The sequence below is a fragment of the Diadema antillarum genome, unplaced genomic scaffold (assembly GCF_040938485.1).
Source record: "Diadema antillarum isolate AM-2024a unplaced genomic scaffold, OU_Dant_1.0 seq00000583_RagTag, whole genome shotgun sequence".
Classification (NCBI taxonomy): Eukaryota; Metazoa; Echinodermata; class Echinoidea; order Diadematoida; family Diadematidae; genus Diadema; species Diadema antillarum.
The window spans coordinates 593,588-609,766 of NW_027271517.1; the positions used below are offsets into that span (position 1 = coordinate 593,588).

A 16,179-nucleotide genomic window follows, 5' to 3' on the forward strand; every position below is an offset into this window, starting at 1 on the left:
AGCTGAGGAAGTACTTACTGTAATTGTTTTTGTTTTTTTCATTTAATTAAGTATGCATGCCTAATCTTGAAACTTTTTAGCCATTTATTACACTTTGACCTAGTCACTTACAAACTGTATGCTGAACTTTACTGGTGTATGGTTCTGTCTATGTGCTGTGAAAGTGGAAATTTTCACGGTGTTGAAATTTTTGTGCAATTCGTGCAACCAGAAACTAGCACAAAAATAAAGTGCACAAATATTTTTTGCGTGCCATATGTTCTGGTGGTTAATGTCTTGATTCCATGGAATTAAAAACACGCAAAACTCATCTTACCCGACTGAGTGCGAAAAATTTCTCAAAAAATGAAAATATCCACTTTTACAGTAATAAGAGTTTTTTTATTCAAAAACCATTGTCAGCATGAAATATGGAACATACATGTTTCACATAGACTGGTCATCTCAGCTTTATTTGTCTTTTTTTTCAACGACATTAGATAAGTAATCTAAAGAATGCTAGCATTTCTACAGAAAGAATGTAGACATTGCATATTAAACCAAGTTCTCATAATGTTGTTTCTTTTCCATCTCGGAATATGGACTATAGCTGAACAACTATGATGGCGTTGAGGTAGACTTGATTTCCAGCCTCTTTATAGAAATTGTTGTGCATTATTACGCATGATGCCTTGACATCCTGCTTGTTAAGTGGCGCTGTTGTGTCTGTCGTGATGAAAGGGCCTGTCTCTAGAGCCTGCTTTCACTCCCCATAATGCCAGTCTCCCAATATGTAGTGTATAATGCTCCCTGGTCTGCAGGCAAGGGGTCTAATGCTTATTAAACATTCAATTTTTGTAGCCAGTGAATTATTGTACTTTTGTCTGGTGTACAGTTGTGTAATTGAATCATCAAGAATAGACAAGAATGTGCATGATAAATTGCACAGTACAGACATTTGTATTCCCCTATTTCACGGTTGATATTTTGAATCTGTATTATCTTCATTCCTGTTTGCGTGAATTGACACCGAGGACACCATAAGTGCAATATTACCCTAGCGCATGGCGACATTTTCACGTTTGTTAAATTTGCGGTCCAACAGTGATTCGCGAAATTTGCTGAAATTAAACCCTCGCATGAATAAATAACAGCTTGTACAGTTCAGTACTGTATGTCACATTCATGGCAAATTGTATGGCATGGGTAAAGTCTGGTATGTACGTGATCAATGCCATCTAATACCACTGCTAGTAAAGAATTCTTCTTCAGTTGAGTGTCAGGTTGTATAAACACGTAAAATTGAGTTTTTTATGGGGGGAGGGGTGGTGGTATAATTTCACATAATGATGGGAAAGTGCAGGAAATTTATAAGGAATTTGGCCACAGACAAAGTTTTTCGATCAACACCCATCTAGAAAGGTGCAGTGTTTGTACGACTGTTCACTACCGCTACAAGATGTACGTAGTCTATGAAAATTGTAAACTTTTTGTGCCTAGGGGGTATCAGTATTGGTAGTGATGATCAATTTGATGATCAATGACCATTCTTGGATCCTTTCTTGTATCTGAATCAATTGATTAAAAAAAAAAATAGATCCACCTCAGTTATACACTATGAATGCATCATTCCCAGTTAAATTGGGAGCACTTCTTCTTGGCAAAAGTGTATGAATGAATGAAATGAAGTTATTCTATATCCTTGCTTGCTTTTTTCACTGAGGAAGGTCGTTGTGGGTTGATATCATGCCAAGAGCTGTTTGTGTTTAGACGGTCTGTGAATGAACAGCTAGAGCTGTATCAGTTTGCGTCCCTCCATGCATTGATGAGCCTGCCTTATGAGGTATGCAGTCAAAGTTAGCTGTGGGGGAAGTGATGAAAGAAATATTGGCAAATACAGAAGTTTTATTGGTGTCTTCAAAATGCGTTGATTAAATGATATGTAACAGTTATGCCAGATATGCATGTGTGAACCAGCTCATTAACTATGCATGCCATTTCACCACAGTGCACTAACTGTACATGTTGTTTCAGACTGAAGTTTCCATGTACCATCTCACCTTTGTATGAACAACCCACTAACATCATGAACATTTAATTGACTATTGTGTATTTCATTGTGAGGAACGTATTGGAATAGCTGCTGTCAGTGTAGCTGTATTGCATCGCAATAAAAAAAAAAAAAGAGCTGTAGTTGCTTTGTGTAAAGACAGGCTCGCTGTGTATTACGTACTCAAGTTTACTGTTGTTGATACCTGCTAGATAATCAGGAATTTTTGTCAGCAAATTCAGGGAAAGTCCCCTTATATCACTGCATGAAGAAAACCAGTGGTACATGTTAACCATGCAACAATTAACAACTGATGCTTTGGTTTCTGTCATGTAACTGCTGTTACGTATGTGTAAAACACTGCAAGCTGTAACTTTAGGATCATATAATCCTACCAGTGGCGTGCAAATGTCAACCTCTTTACACCAATATTGCGAATAGTGCACGCTACAATAATTGTACATGGCCGGCGGAACCGTGGGGGCCGTGGGGGCTCGGGGCTCGGGGCTCGGGCCCCCACACTTTTTGTGCACCATACAAGTGAATACATAAGGTGTCATCACTTTGGGACTCCACACCTTTTTTTTTTAACCCGGAAGTACGTAAGTGGCACTAAATAGAAAGAGATAGAGATCTTGAAGTGTGAGCGCGGTAAGGTTATGTTTTTCCACTGAAGACCTTCATTTATTTTGTTTCTTTTGTTTGTTTTTTTGCTTCACCCGTCAGCTGAAAAATCCTGGAAATGGAAATGGAAGGGGAGAGATGAGCTGAGGACATTTTTTTTTTTTTTTTTTTTTTTTTTTTTTTGCTTGTTAGCTCATGAAACCCGGAAGTGGGCCCCCACACTTTTGAAAACGCTCCGCCGGCCCTGTTGTATATGTCAGTGGCACTGCAAGCTGTAACTTTGGGGTCGTGTGAGACATACTCCACCAATGCCTGGTATATTTTAACATCTACATTGATATGTAGTGCACATTGTGGCAACTGAAGCACCAAAGTCAATACAACACAGATGCACTAATTCTGCCCTGTCAGTCTCCCCTGACTGCAGGGAGGCTACTGGAGCACTCATTGTTGCAGACTTGTCTTGCAAGTCTGTTCGCAACACACATTGTACACAGTCTGTAGTAATGCCCCAATGTGCATACTGCATTATATACTGATGCTACTGATTCTGTGCATGTAGGTCTTGCTACAGGGTCCGTATTCCATCATGTATCATTTGATTGCCAAGATTTTCAAGACTTGTGTGGGATGAAGGCCAGGGGGCATCAAAATGAAACTGAGAGTGAACTGTGGGGAGTAGGAAAGGGTTGGGGGTGGGGTTGGGTGGGGAATGTGGTTTTGGTGTTTTATCTAAAACCAGGATCCTGACTGAAAACGTATGCAAATTTTTGATGAGGTCCAAATGCATGAAGAATTTAGCCAGCAGCTTATGACCCTGCCATTAGCTGACCATGAGACTATGATCTTTTTTAATATTAACCATAGGGTCTGTATCGGGGTGCTTTGAATATAAATATAAACAAAACCAAAGAAAAACTTTTATTGCCATCCTTGGTGATTGGATCATTGATATACTACATATGTGGTTAGTTTTTGCTTTGTTTTTATCATTATGAATTTCATGAGTCAACAGATGTCGCCACCCCGAACACAAATGCCCAGTGTGTCATCTTGGGAAATCTGTAAATTGTTCTCCCTAAGAGGGCTAATGCTCATTTTTTCATTCCAATACTGTGGTTCTTGGTCGCAAATTCAGCCACGTACAAAATTGCCTTGAATATAAGTCCAAATTTGTGGAATATTATACTCATGAAATACATGGGGTGTACAGTAGTTGTTCATGAACAATATTTTTCCTTTCACATAGTGGCAGTATGACATTGTAAGAGTAGATGTGCGATGACTCAGTATATTGCAGGGATGTAACATATGCTGAATAAATAGAAGGTGTTCTGACTGATACCTGGGGTCCATTTCACGAAGTCATCACATAAAAGTCTTTACATGAAATTCACAATGGCTATGAGAGACTTTCAAAGAGAATTAAAATCCATTTTGTAAAGTCTCTTATATGAGCAAAATGTCTCTCATAAGACTGTCATGGAATGGACTCCAGCTTTTTTAAGAATGCATGAGTAATAGCACAAATTCTACATTTACTGTAAAACGAGAAATGTTCACGTGCATCTTAATTTCGCAAATTTCGCGAGCGCCAAGATTCGCGAAATTAAAATGCACGCGAAATTTCTTATCTACACTATATGCACTGAACGCAAGAGGCAATTCGCGAAAATTTCTTGCCGCGAAAAAGGCCGTTTGCTCCAATTTGCGAAAATTTCGTGCCGCGAATATATCATGTTTTACAGTATTGTTAGGCCTTGTCTGGTAAAGAGTGCTGACAGTTGCATCTTGGTGTATTTGAGCAACTACCATACCAGCTATGTTGGTAACAAACTGCATTGTGGACTCAGTTTTTCACTTGTGCTTTGGTTCATATCAGCATCTAAGTATGATGGTATCAGAATTGTAGGAAAGAGTAGTGAATGTTGCCCTGTTTACCTACTGAATCCTTAAATGCATGTGTGACTGTGTATTAGATACATGTAGAAATGCATGTTTAGCATGTCAATTTTTTTTTTTTAAGTACTACAGGTCACCTTTGCAGTGTGGTCCATGAGGCATGTTCATATGATGTAGCAACATGACAAAATTTGTATGCAATATCCTTATAAAAGGTGCGAGACGTTTTGAATGCCATTCTAATAGCTACACCTGTAACAACATGCAGAAAACAAAACATTTGCAAGAAGTTTGTCCTTAAAAACCTGCTGAAATCTGGCTAGAAGATGCATCAGCTCTGGATATATCGGCTCATTATCAAACGTGATCCAGCGTTCAACAATAAGGCTGCGATAGCACCAGAGAGCATCTAGACCCCTAGAGTTTTCAGGGCCTGGACCCCCCCTCGACATTTCGCGCCAGAATTCCACAACGCGCAAAGATTTTGTCTTGTCGTTTCATGACCTTTTTCATTGAAGTCTCCTGCATATTTTGAGACCAAATTTGCGACGTCCGGGTACATCGTTCTGAAGTTACGTAATGTTTTGCATAGATGCAAGTCGACCTGAAAACAGCTCAAATTTATGATATCATGTGCAAATCCAACGCAAATTGTGTATTTTTGTTAAATTGATATAAATTAGATTATTTCAACTTTTAACCATTTAAATTAATCAATTCTAATGTAGATAAGCTTGAAAAAGTGCCTGCAACAAATTTTGGCAAAAAAACAATAGAAAACAAAACGAATTGATTTTGATTGTCCTATTTTTTTGCAAGAAAATTGTTTGATGTGTCTTGAGGAACTCTGACACAAAAATTTAGCAATCCTTCAGTCTTTTTAATGGAGTTATAGGAGTTTCAGGCAAAATTTTACATGCGATCGGCGGCCGAGATCTGAAGGGGTTGGGGTCAATTTGACCCCCCCCCCCCCCCCCCCCCCCCCGTAAAAACTTGGTCTCAAATAGCCCAGTTAAAATAGGGTTAAATTTGTCCACATTGATATTTGTGAAATGTATCTGGAAAGACCCCTGTAAAGGAACCAACATTAGAAATTATTTTTGAGAAGGTGAAAGATTTGTTCTTTATATAGCAGTTGCATAGAACTTAGCTGCTGGGTGATAGCCACACAACTGTGTTGTTTTCAGTTGCTAGCTAAATCCAGTAGAGCAATTCTTCTGCATTACCATGTGTAATGAATGTATCACCGATGCATACTGTACCTGAAGATTTTGTCCTTCAAATAATTACCTTGGTCATATTGCATGGAGTTCTGCAACAAAGGATCACTACAAACCTCCCAACCTAACCCTGTGTGGCCCCTTGTTTTCATTCTGCATCACATTAATTGCTCCAGAACTCAAGACTGTATTGGGACGAATAGAAGTGTTCTTTAAAACTTGTGCATATCACACTGCCAAATTGAATTCTAGATAGAATTATTCTCTGTGAATATGGAAATTCCTTTGTAATTAGAATTCTATGTGAATGAAACTATGGAAAATGGCTACATTTACATCCTTCATGTTGTCCTGCTGCACAAGGAATTATGATACATGTTACAACGGGCCTTTTGAATACTGGCTGTGACGTCAATGAAACTGATTGCCAGAATTGATGAGCCTGCATTACAGGTATTTCCAACTCAACTCTGGAAAGAATATAGATACTCTGCTGAATGCGTTTCACATTATACCGATGATGATGTATTGTTGGTGTTTGTAAGCTTCACTGTCAGCCCCCAAACCATTATTCCTCACCAAGTGATCTCCTCTGTCTCTCTATTCCAGAAGAAGGGTGCCCGTGCCACCCCATTCCTGGTGTCTGGCTCGCGTGACAAGACCATCAAGATCTGGGACGTCAGTGCAGGAGGATGCATCATGACTTTGGTGAGCTCATTGTAGGGGTTCCTCCCCATAATTACCCTTAGCACCTTTGTTACATGCCATCTTCAGTGTATGAACACATCTATGCTCAGATTTATATGTGTGATTGATTGAAGCAGCACACATTCCCTTTGCAAAATACACACAAACAAACAAAACAAAACAAAACAAAACATAAAATGCAAAACTAGAAAACAAAACAAAGTGCAAAACTAGAAAATAAAACAACAAGAGACAAAGACAATCAAAACCCACTTTTTTAGTCTCTAAACCAGACTTGCCAGTGGATTTAAAGGGACTGTACAGTACTGGTTGAGACCTAATTTCAGGTTTCTAACATTTTTAGGTGAGATAATAAGAAATATCATACGAAACATGAAATAGCATCCAATTCTATGAGGAATTCAACACTTATTTGATAAAAATTGGTTTTGAAATGGCTGAGATATCCAAAAAAGAGCGATTCTAATAAAGTATGGGACCCACACTTTGTAACGATCGCTTTGTTTTACTTTGTTTTTGGATGTTTTAGTTATTCCAAACCCAATTTTCATCAAATAAACTTTGAAATGCTCTTAAAATGGTCTGCTCTGTGCTATATCATAAGTGTTTTCTGGTATCTTGTAAAAATTTAAAAGCCCAAATTCTCATCTCAACCAATACTGTACTATCCCTATAAATAATAAGAAATTAGAAATAGAGGTATACTAGAGGTAGAGATGTAGAAGTGGAAAAAGTAGATGCTTTACAAGATGAAATCTAAAAAACAAAATGAAGGCAAACAACACATGGAGATGTGCAGAGCAATGCAGACACCTTTATGGGCCTCCCTTTCTCCCTCCCAATTCCCCTTTCCCAACATGATGATGAAAAGAAAGAGAACGACATGGGTTCATCTTAAAATGCACCTGCCCCAGCAGAGTAATACGATCCAAAATGCTCTTGAATCAGAGGGCTGTAATTTGAGAGGTGTTGTCATCAGAAATGCTGAATCCAGTATGCGTAGGTGTGCATGTTTAAGAGGAATTCAGGAGCTCTGCCAAATAAAAGTATGCTAATACCTCCTGAGCACTGTTTTTACTTATAATTCATCTTTCCTTCTTTTTTTTTTCAAAGTAAGATCTTGATATCTTGGTTATCTCACTTTCATGGTTAGTAATATGGATCTACAGCTTACAGATTTCTGGCTCAGTCCTTTGTGTGGTAACTATGTGTTTGCAATATAAGAGTGAGATTTACGTTGAAAGAGATAGAGATTAAAAGATGCAGAAAGATTGAGACATAGCGAGAGGTAGATGGAAAGAGAAAGAAAGAGAAACAGAAAGACAAGAGAGGGAGAGATGAAGAGGGAGATACAGACAGATGGACATACAGGCCCGAATTCACGAAGGTGGTACAAATGAAACTATGATTTAAACCGTGGACAAAAACCATGGAGCGCCAAGTGTCGCACGGAATATTTCGTTACGAAAGTGGTCATTTCATCGACAAAATGACCGTTTCGTTAACGAAATTATCATTTCATGGACGAAATGTTCATTTAGTTACAAAATGTTGTAATTTTGTTACAAAATAATCATTTCATCAACGAAATGACTGATTTCGTAACGAAATATTCCGTGCGACACTTGGCGCTCCATGGTTTTTGTCCATGGTTTAAACCATGGTTTCATTTGTACCACCTTCGTGAATTCGGGCCACAAAGACAGAGTGTCAAAGTGTCACAAATTTTAAAAAAAGAGAAATACATAAATAATATGGCCACACTTAGCCCCAAAGCACATCTTGATCTGTCCATGCATATTTCATAGGCACCATTTTGTAATCACCACCATACCCCTACACTGCATACTGCACCACGTCATTAGCAAACTCACAAGCGTTCTCATCCATCAGCTAGAATATTTAAACAGTAACAAAGTTCATGATATTTTCTGCCTGTTTAGAAGAGTTCTTTTTTTTTTTTTTTTGGTGTGTGTGTAGTATACAGTGTGATGCCATCGTGTAAGTCAAGATACCTCCATATCTTGGCAGACTAGTTGAGTACTGCACTCCTGCCAAACATATGGCAGATGAAGTAGATTAAAGTTAAAGGGACATTCCAGATGATTTATATGATTTCACATCATGAAGTACACAAATCGATAGTGTCATATGTCTAGATTACTTGTGGAACGTATTGTGGTCTGTAAGCTGATAGACCATTACTCTGAAAAACCCAAAACACAATACACTGCACAAGGATGATGACATATAAGGCTCACACGTTCCAGCGATGTAGTGATGTAATTCCATTACAATACCACTTGCTTGAACAAGTTCACCTCTGTATAATTCATGCGTGCGTTTTCTTATGTTCTGCTTCATTGAGCACATTCACACATCTTATGTGAAGCTTCTACATGTATGTCATCATGCTTGTTCATTGTGATTAGTTATGAATTTTGAAAACATTCTTATAAATTCCTCTTCTCAATTACTATAATTTTTTGCAATTCTGTACCCAGTATAACCAATTTATAGATGTGCAAATATATATATATATATATATATATATATATATATATATATATATATATATATATATATATTAAAGATATTAAAGATATGCAAAAGTCTACAAATTATTTGTTGGTTTCCTTGAATGTTATTATTATCGTCATATTTCTTTGGTTCCATGTACAGGTTTGGCATCACATTGTAGAGACTATGTATGACACATGACAAGCTGATAGGACCTTTCATGGTGCTTTGAATGTGTTCAACTTAAAGGGGACCTCCGGATGATTTTCAGACTTTTACATTTGAACAACTATAAATTAGTCAAACTGAGTACAGAGTTTCAGAATTTATAGTGATTGGGATAAGTAATGAGAATGTTTTCAAAATTTATAATGAATTGCGATGAACAAGGATGATGACATGACAGCCTCACCATAAGAATGCATGAGTTCGGGTTCAAGGAAGCAGAACAAAAGAAGAGGGTATGCATGGATTTTTCACAGGTGAACTTGTTGAGCAAGCGGTATTGTAGTGGAATTACACTGCTACATTTCTGAAATATATGAGGCTCTGATGTCATCATCACTGTTCAGTGTAATTTGTTTAAGATTTTCAATCTATTGGTTTCTCTGCTCAAGGACCACAATAATTCCACGGATCTATACATGGAGCTGTTGATTTATGTACTACATAATGTGAAATTATGAATATCGTCCGGAATGCCCCTTTAATAGTTCTGCATGCAATACAGTTCCCCCTGTTGTTTATATTTACAATGTGAAGGATTAGTGTACATAGGTGTAAAAGTTCCAGGACCTTACCCACTACCAATAAAGACAAAGTTCCAGGACCTTACCCACTACCAATAAAGACAAAAAGTTCACTGACTTAATTTCACTGACTTAATTTCACTAGCATATCGTTGCTGGGGTGACAAGACCTTGTATCTGCAATTTTGGTGAAAATGACTTTTTTTGATTAATGGTCAAATAATGGGTTAAGTGATGTCATGACCAAATCTTAACTGTCTTACTCCAAAAATAAAGCCACCACGGCATGTCAAAAGAAACGCTATCCCATTCGCTATAGTGCTTTGGCCGCCATGTTTTTTGGCTCTCCTGAACATTTGACATTTTGTAGATACGAGGTCTTGTCGCCCCAGCGACGATATCATATTACCAGATACACTGTACATGTACCTGTACAATTGTACATATTCCAATCAAATATATTTTCATTGGCAAGGAGTCATGTAAAAGGTCACTGCCCTTTTTGCAAGCCCCAGCAGATGTTTTGAGTGTGGAATATTTTCAGCTGCTGAAAGTGTGACTTCTGCTGCCTCCCTGTTAGACTGAAAATAAAGGCAGAATATACAAAGTATGCAGGTTTCCTTCTCGTACATGAAGTACTGAAACATGATTCATGGAAGTAAAAGCTGCAATATACATATAGATTGGTGTGAAATGTATACATGTGAAAACAGTCCTTGTAAATATGGTATTAATACATGTTACTGATATCCCTATTCACTGTTGGAATAATGCAAGTGGAACAAAGTCTGAATGATTGTTTTGTACTTTTTACTGTTGACCTGTTACATTATACAACTTCTGCACGTTACAGATGCTGTTAGTGAGAATTTTCCACCTCATAGTAACTTTGAAGTACCGTAGTCACAAGGGAAAGCCGAGTGCATTTTGAACTGTTCTTAAGTTACAAAGGGTGGATACTTTTAGTAACACCTAAACAAGTAATGTGCATCATTTGTTTTATAAAATAGTCACATGATTTAAATTCCATGACAGCCATTTTCACAAGATTTCCAGGCCAGCACTAGCTCCAAGCTTTATAATACGAAATACACACAGAAACAATATGCAGTGCATTTGTAGTACACAGGCAGTGCAGCAGAGCACAGGCGAGTGGTCGATAGTATTGGTCATTAGTACACTAACGACCACTGAAAATTAAACTTAGGTCTTTAGGCAAAATTAAAACTGGTCACATTATAGCTCTTGGCCCATATTAGATCAGGATCCATATGGCCAATTTTTGATGTATGTTTTAAGTACTTTTTAAAGTAAGGAAAAGTCATTTTTAGAAAGTGTGCCATTGTGAGGTATTGTTCTAATTATAAGCTTGGTACACTGATATTGCATGGCCTCTTGGTGTGAGAGTGAAATAACTTTGCAAGTGTGTACATGATCTCCTTCTTGTGACAGACTGAAATAAAAATGAAAATGATGTAGCTTTTTAGGAGACTGATGTCCGACCACTCATGTGCAATGTACATTGTAGTGACTGTATGTGAAGCATTAAAGATATACAGTTTATTGGCATTTTCTATCTGATAGCCACTTATCGTAAGTGCTGCCTAAACAGTGGCTACTACGTGTAGAAACAATCGAGTTTCATTTTATCCATTCTTTGCTAAGCCGGTAGTTAGCGGAGGGAAATACCAAACTTGCAAGTTCATTTACAATGGTACGTGCTTTATTTAGAAATTATTCACATGCCCAACGCTGTCAACAAATCACCACACGAATATGGTTATTTGAGGGTGAAGTTCCTCTTTTTAACGCCTTTGCAGAAATCGATCATTTACTTTTTCTTGTTCTTCTTTAATAATTGTAGACTGGCCACGACAACTGGGTAAGGGGTGCCCTGTTCCATCCAGGAGGGAAATACATCATCAGCGTAGCCGACGACAAGACGCTACGAGTCTGGGACTATAAGAACAAGCGATGTATGAAGACCCTCGAAGCCCATCAACACTTTGCCACATCGCTAGGTGAGCATGCGCCACCATATGTCTTGTCTCTGTGATCCTTTCATTCTGACTCATAGTCAAGGTCCTCTTGATCGCTGACTTTCTGTCTTTCTTTCTTTTTTTGGGGGGGGGGGTGGTTTGGTATTTAGATTTGTAATATGCAATATAGTGAATATCTTTATTCTGCCATACTCTCTTGATAATGGATTGATATTTTTTCATCAAATAGATCACTTTTCAATATGCAGCTCAGATCTTAAAACCTTCTAAAATCTCATAGTGGGTGGATACATTACCCCCCGTCCTTACCCCACCCGTGGGGCCACAACAGAGTACCGAAGTGATGATGTCACAGTCTTGTCTTAAAGCTTAGCGCTGGTTCCAAGCGAGATATCCTTACACAAGACCTCAGGCAGTGGGTTGGAGCCAGGTACGAGCATGATTAGCAACAATAATGTTCGCAGATATTCGAGCTATTTGTGGTTGTTTTGGAGAACATGTTTCCATGGCAATGAATGGCTATGACATCACACTTTGTACTAAATAGCCCGGCTGTCCCAGGATATACTGCAGCCCTCCTGTACCCAATGTGCAACACCCGTCCTGCTTTCAGGCAAAAATTGCTCCTGTTGCTGACTTCAGACATTAGTAGCCCCTGCAATCCAGGGATTGTTCAGACACCCTTCTCATATCACACCTCATCTTCACATTTAGTGATTCTCAAAAAATCTCTGTCCAACAGTCTCTTTATACTGTAATTTAAGCTAGCGTGAGAGAAGCAAGTTGTATAAATGCCAAGTTTCAATTACGTGATACGAAAGAGAATAAAAGTGCCACAAAAGGAGATAGGAAATGACGAGAAACTGTAGACTTTGTGAAGAAAGTTAACTGTGCGTTGTTTTGGGATTTTTCTTTCTTTCAGTTCAGCATCATAATGCATGAAAGGAATATTTCATCGTAGCGATCAGGTTTGTGTGGTATTGCAAAAGCCTTCACAGGAGAAGAATCAGAAGTTGTGCAGGATTGGACCTAGAGTGGACCATTTTGTGTTTAAAAGTTTCCAAGAGGCACAACTTTCTAAAAGTGAAGCTGTAAAGTGATGCATGCCCATAATCCCCCCCCCCCCCCCCCCCCCCCGCCCCTTCTTTTTTACACTTTTAAATACCAGGCACTTTGGTTTGTTGGAACCTCAAGATTTGCTGAGTAAGATTGGTCTGAGTTTTATTTATTGAAAGCACGTCCAATCCTTCTTGCCAATCCCTTACAGATTTCCACCGGTCAGCTCCATTCGTGATAACGGGCAGCGTGGACCTGACCATCAAGGTATGGGAGTGCCGTTGATGGCAGCCGGCCGGCAGACCATTCTCCCACCTCGTTTTGTCTCACATCGCTATTTAAGAGAAACCAGCCAACCAAGACACGCAATCCTTCCCTCTTCATCTCCTGTGAGGTGTCTTCGCCAGCAACGGAGCCAGCGGAGCAGCGAAAACTTATCCTGCAAACATCCACGCAGCCGCCGCCTGCATCTCTGCACATAACTGGTACTACCTTTTGATGCGGACTAAAAGATAAAGAAGAAAAATGCATTTCTGTCCTCGGTTCATATCGTCAACTTTGACGAAGGAGAGTATATACGTCACTCCGATGCTTTTTGCATTCATGAGTGGTATATCTATCGTTTTCTTTAGTCACAATTTGCCAGTACCAGTACAAAGGGTGACTCCTTCACAGAGAACTAACTTTTGAACAAATTACGCGAGTACTACAGTTATGTGTCGCTTGACGCAGTTCTCCCCCGGTGACAATGAGGTAGGGGAGAATTTTCGGCTTTTTCAGGCAGGCATGGACAGGAGGTGAACAGTGGGAGGGTGCTTTTGTTTCTGTAGGGGCATGCAGTTTAATTTATGTTGCAATACAGCTTTTCAGGAAGATCTGGTGAACACGGAGAAGTCAGGGAGAGTCGTTTTGCTGTCCGTTTTTTGCCTTCTCTCCATTTTTTGTCTTTTGTTTTTGGTCTTATTTTGAGCTGGATTTGCCACGGAAATGAGGTTGCGCCTCAGGACCTGTTGGGATGGGTGGAATGTTGTGAGCAACGCAAGATCTTGGAGGTTGATAATGTTACGTTTTTGACTCCGTATCATCATGATTATTGTTATTGTTGCCATTGGTATTGATCAGGCAATGTCTAAGATTATTAAGCTCATATATATCTTTGATACAGCTGCACTCAACTGGTATTGAAATTATTTTTTGCTTCATTTGTATATTCCCATTCAATTATGAGTCATATGCATGTCACAAAGAGCATTTCTTCGTTTCGATTACGATCGTAGAGTGTAATATGAGCACATTTTCTCATTGACACACGAGTCCGAGAACCTAGAATACTTTTGATGTGATCAGTCAAAACTAGAGCAGTCTGTGTTATGGTGATAGTCACACAGATTAGCAGGCTTCTGAAGAAAACTTAAACATGCTCAATTTAAACTGTATAGCTCTGGATTGGCATATAATGCATTGTATTGATTCTACACATATGGTTTACGGTACCAATTGTAATATAAAAGCAGCTCAGTCATGTGTGGTTCTTGATTGGGCTTTCATGCCCGTGAATTGAGCACTATGAAGAGATTAAGAATATAATTGTGTGTTTCGTGTTTCGTAACTGTCGTGCCAGTTCAAGCATTAATCATCGGTGGTACCGAATGAATGAATGAATGAATAAATGAATACATACAAGCAAGTCGTATATGTCTACTCAATCCACCACATGATCTAGGATGAATTGTAATATATCGGAGAGAACTGGTAGGTTAATATGAAGACATGGCTGTTCTCTGATGTTAAGGATCTATCTTCAATGTTTATGCAGTGTCAGATTTTCTCGCGTCACCCGCCCCCCTTGTAAAATACACACATAGATGCTCTCAATGTGTTGGAAGTCAGTCTCTCCGTGTTGCCGGTCCTATGTGAACGCTAGGTGTATACTGAATATACATATATATATATATCTATACAAAGACCTATATATACGTTACATATAAAGTGGTGAGTAGGACAGTAGCTTACGATGATGGCAACACTTGTACACCTTGCTTCATGGTTAGTCGTTGTCATGAATGTGTGTGGCCACCGTGGATGTATTTACAGCCGGCTAGTTTCCCCACCCTCTCTGCGAGGGCTCGCTCAGTTTGGTGAAAAACACCATGCCAGTCACTCTCATGATGTGTGTGTTATGTAAGCTAAGTTAATGCTAGGGAGAAGTAACTCATTTCCAAATAGTAAATCATTTTGTGTACTGGGTATCCTAGGGTGAGTGTGCGCCTGTAAGCAAAACAAACAATAATATGTAGCTCTGTGTCGCGTGCTGGTAAATTAAACAAAAATGAAAACTTGAAAAAAAAAAGTTATCTCTAGCACTCATTTGTGTGTGGAACTATTTACATCATGAACATATAAAGCAGTGCAAGATATATTTTTTTCCTCCTTTTCCCCGACGCACTATTGAAAATGTACAAAGGCTCATAGATGTGTGAACTTGTTACATGGCTTTGTTGTTAGAACTCAGTGTCAGCTGACAAATGCACAAATATATAACAGAGGAAATAGATAGTGTTGCACATCCATGCTTTTCTGCACTAATGCTACTAGTGGTAGGCATATGTGATAGGAAAGCAGGCCAGGCTTCGAAGATTTAGGGGCTTACCTGTGATGTTACGAAAAAATAGATCTAGATAGAGTAGTCACTTGTACTAACCAGATGCTCTCTTGTGATTCTTAGAGTACAAGCATCTCAGCAAGCGTGGGGGCTTGTGCTGCGGGCCTGGTCTGTTAATAACGTAGTGAGCCAGTGTGAGTTAGTTTGTCCAGTTGAGTCCCCCATGGACCTAATGCTGCTGGGACATACGGAACACTTTGCGCGGTGCTGGGGAAAAAAAAAAATTGACGGATGCTGCCTAGATCTCTTTTTGTGCTCACTCAACGTAGTGTGAACGTCGTTGATTTAATGTGGCATATAAAAGCCATTCTTACCGCAATTCGGAGGAATTCTAGTTGCCAGCACCGCATCCAGCTATACTTTCGCTCAGAGTTTCCCTATGTGTCTACTAACCCTGTCGCCTTTGCTTGCTCTCATTTCTCCCCCCGCGATGCACGCACCGAGCATTTTATCATCTGTTCGAGACGTTGTCTTGTGTGTGAGACACCCCGACTTAAAGCTGCCTTACACAGTGTTAAATCATACGTTGCCTTGCTTGTCTCAGTTGCTCAGCGTCCTGGCAGAGTGATGCGAAAGCCATCGGCAGGTGTGCATTCACTAGAGCTGAACAAGACTTTGTCCTGCTTTAGGGAATTTGCCGCATTTTGCACTCATGATTTCCTTGTCCCTTGGAGCCTTTTATTTTCAAATTTTCCTCGTTGATTTATGT

The 16,179-nt window shown here is 39.1% G+C and overlaps 1 protein-coding gene across 4 annotated transcripts in view; it reads left to right on the forward strand.

Annotated features, from left to right (window-relative positions):
• The window catches only part of LOC139735521 (lissencephaly-1 homolog), a 55,640-nt gene extending 40,025 nt beyond the window's left edge, over positions 1–15,615 (forward strand). The window contains exons 9-12 of one of the 4 annotated variants that reach the window (XM_071646278.1): positions 590–613; positions 6,385–6,483; positions 11,617–11,773; positions 13,020–15,615. In XM_071646278.1, the coding sequence (XP_071502379.1) occupies positions 590–613; positions 6,385–6,483; positions 11,617–11,773; positions 13,020–13,093 (354 nt within the window). In that variant the 3' untranslated portion in view covers positions 13,094–15,615. The remainder of the gene's footprint in view (positions 1–589; positions 614–6,384; positions 6,484–11,616; positions 11,774–13,019) is intronic. The other 3 variants (XM_071646279.1, XM_071646280.1, XM_071646281.1) reach the window with 3 other exon arrangements.
• Positions 15,616–16,179: the final 564 nt, after the last annotated feature.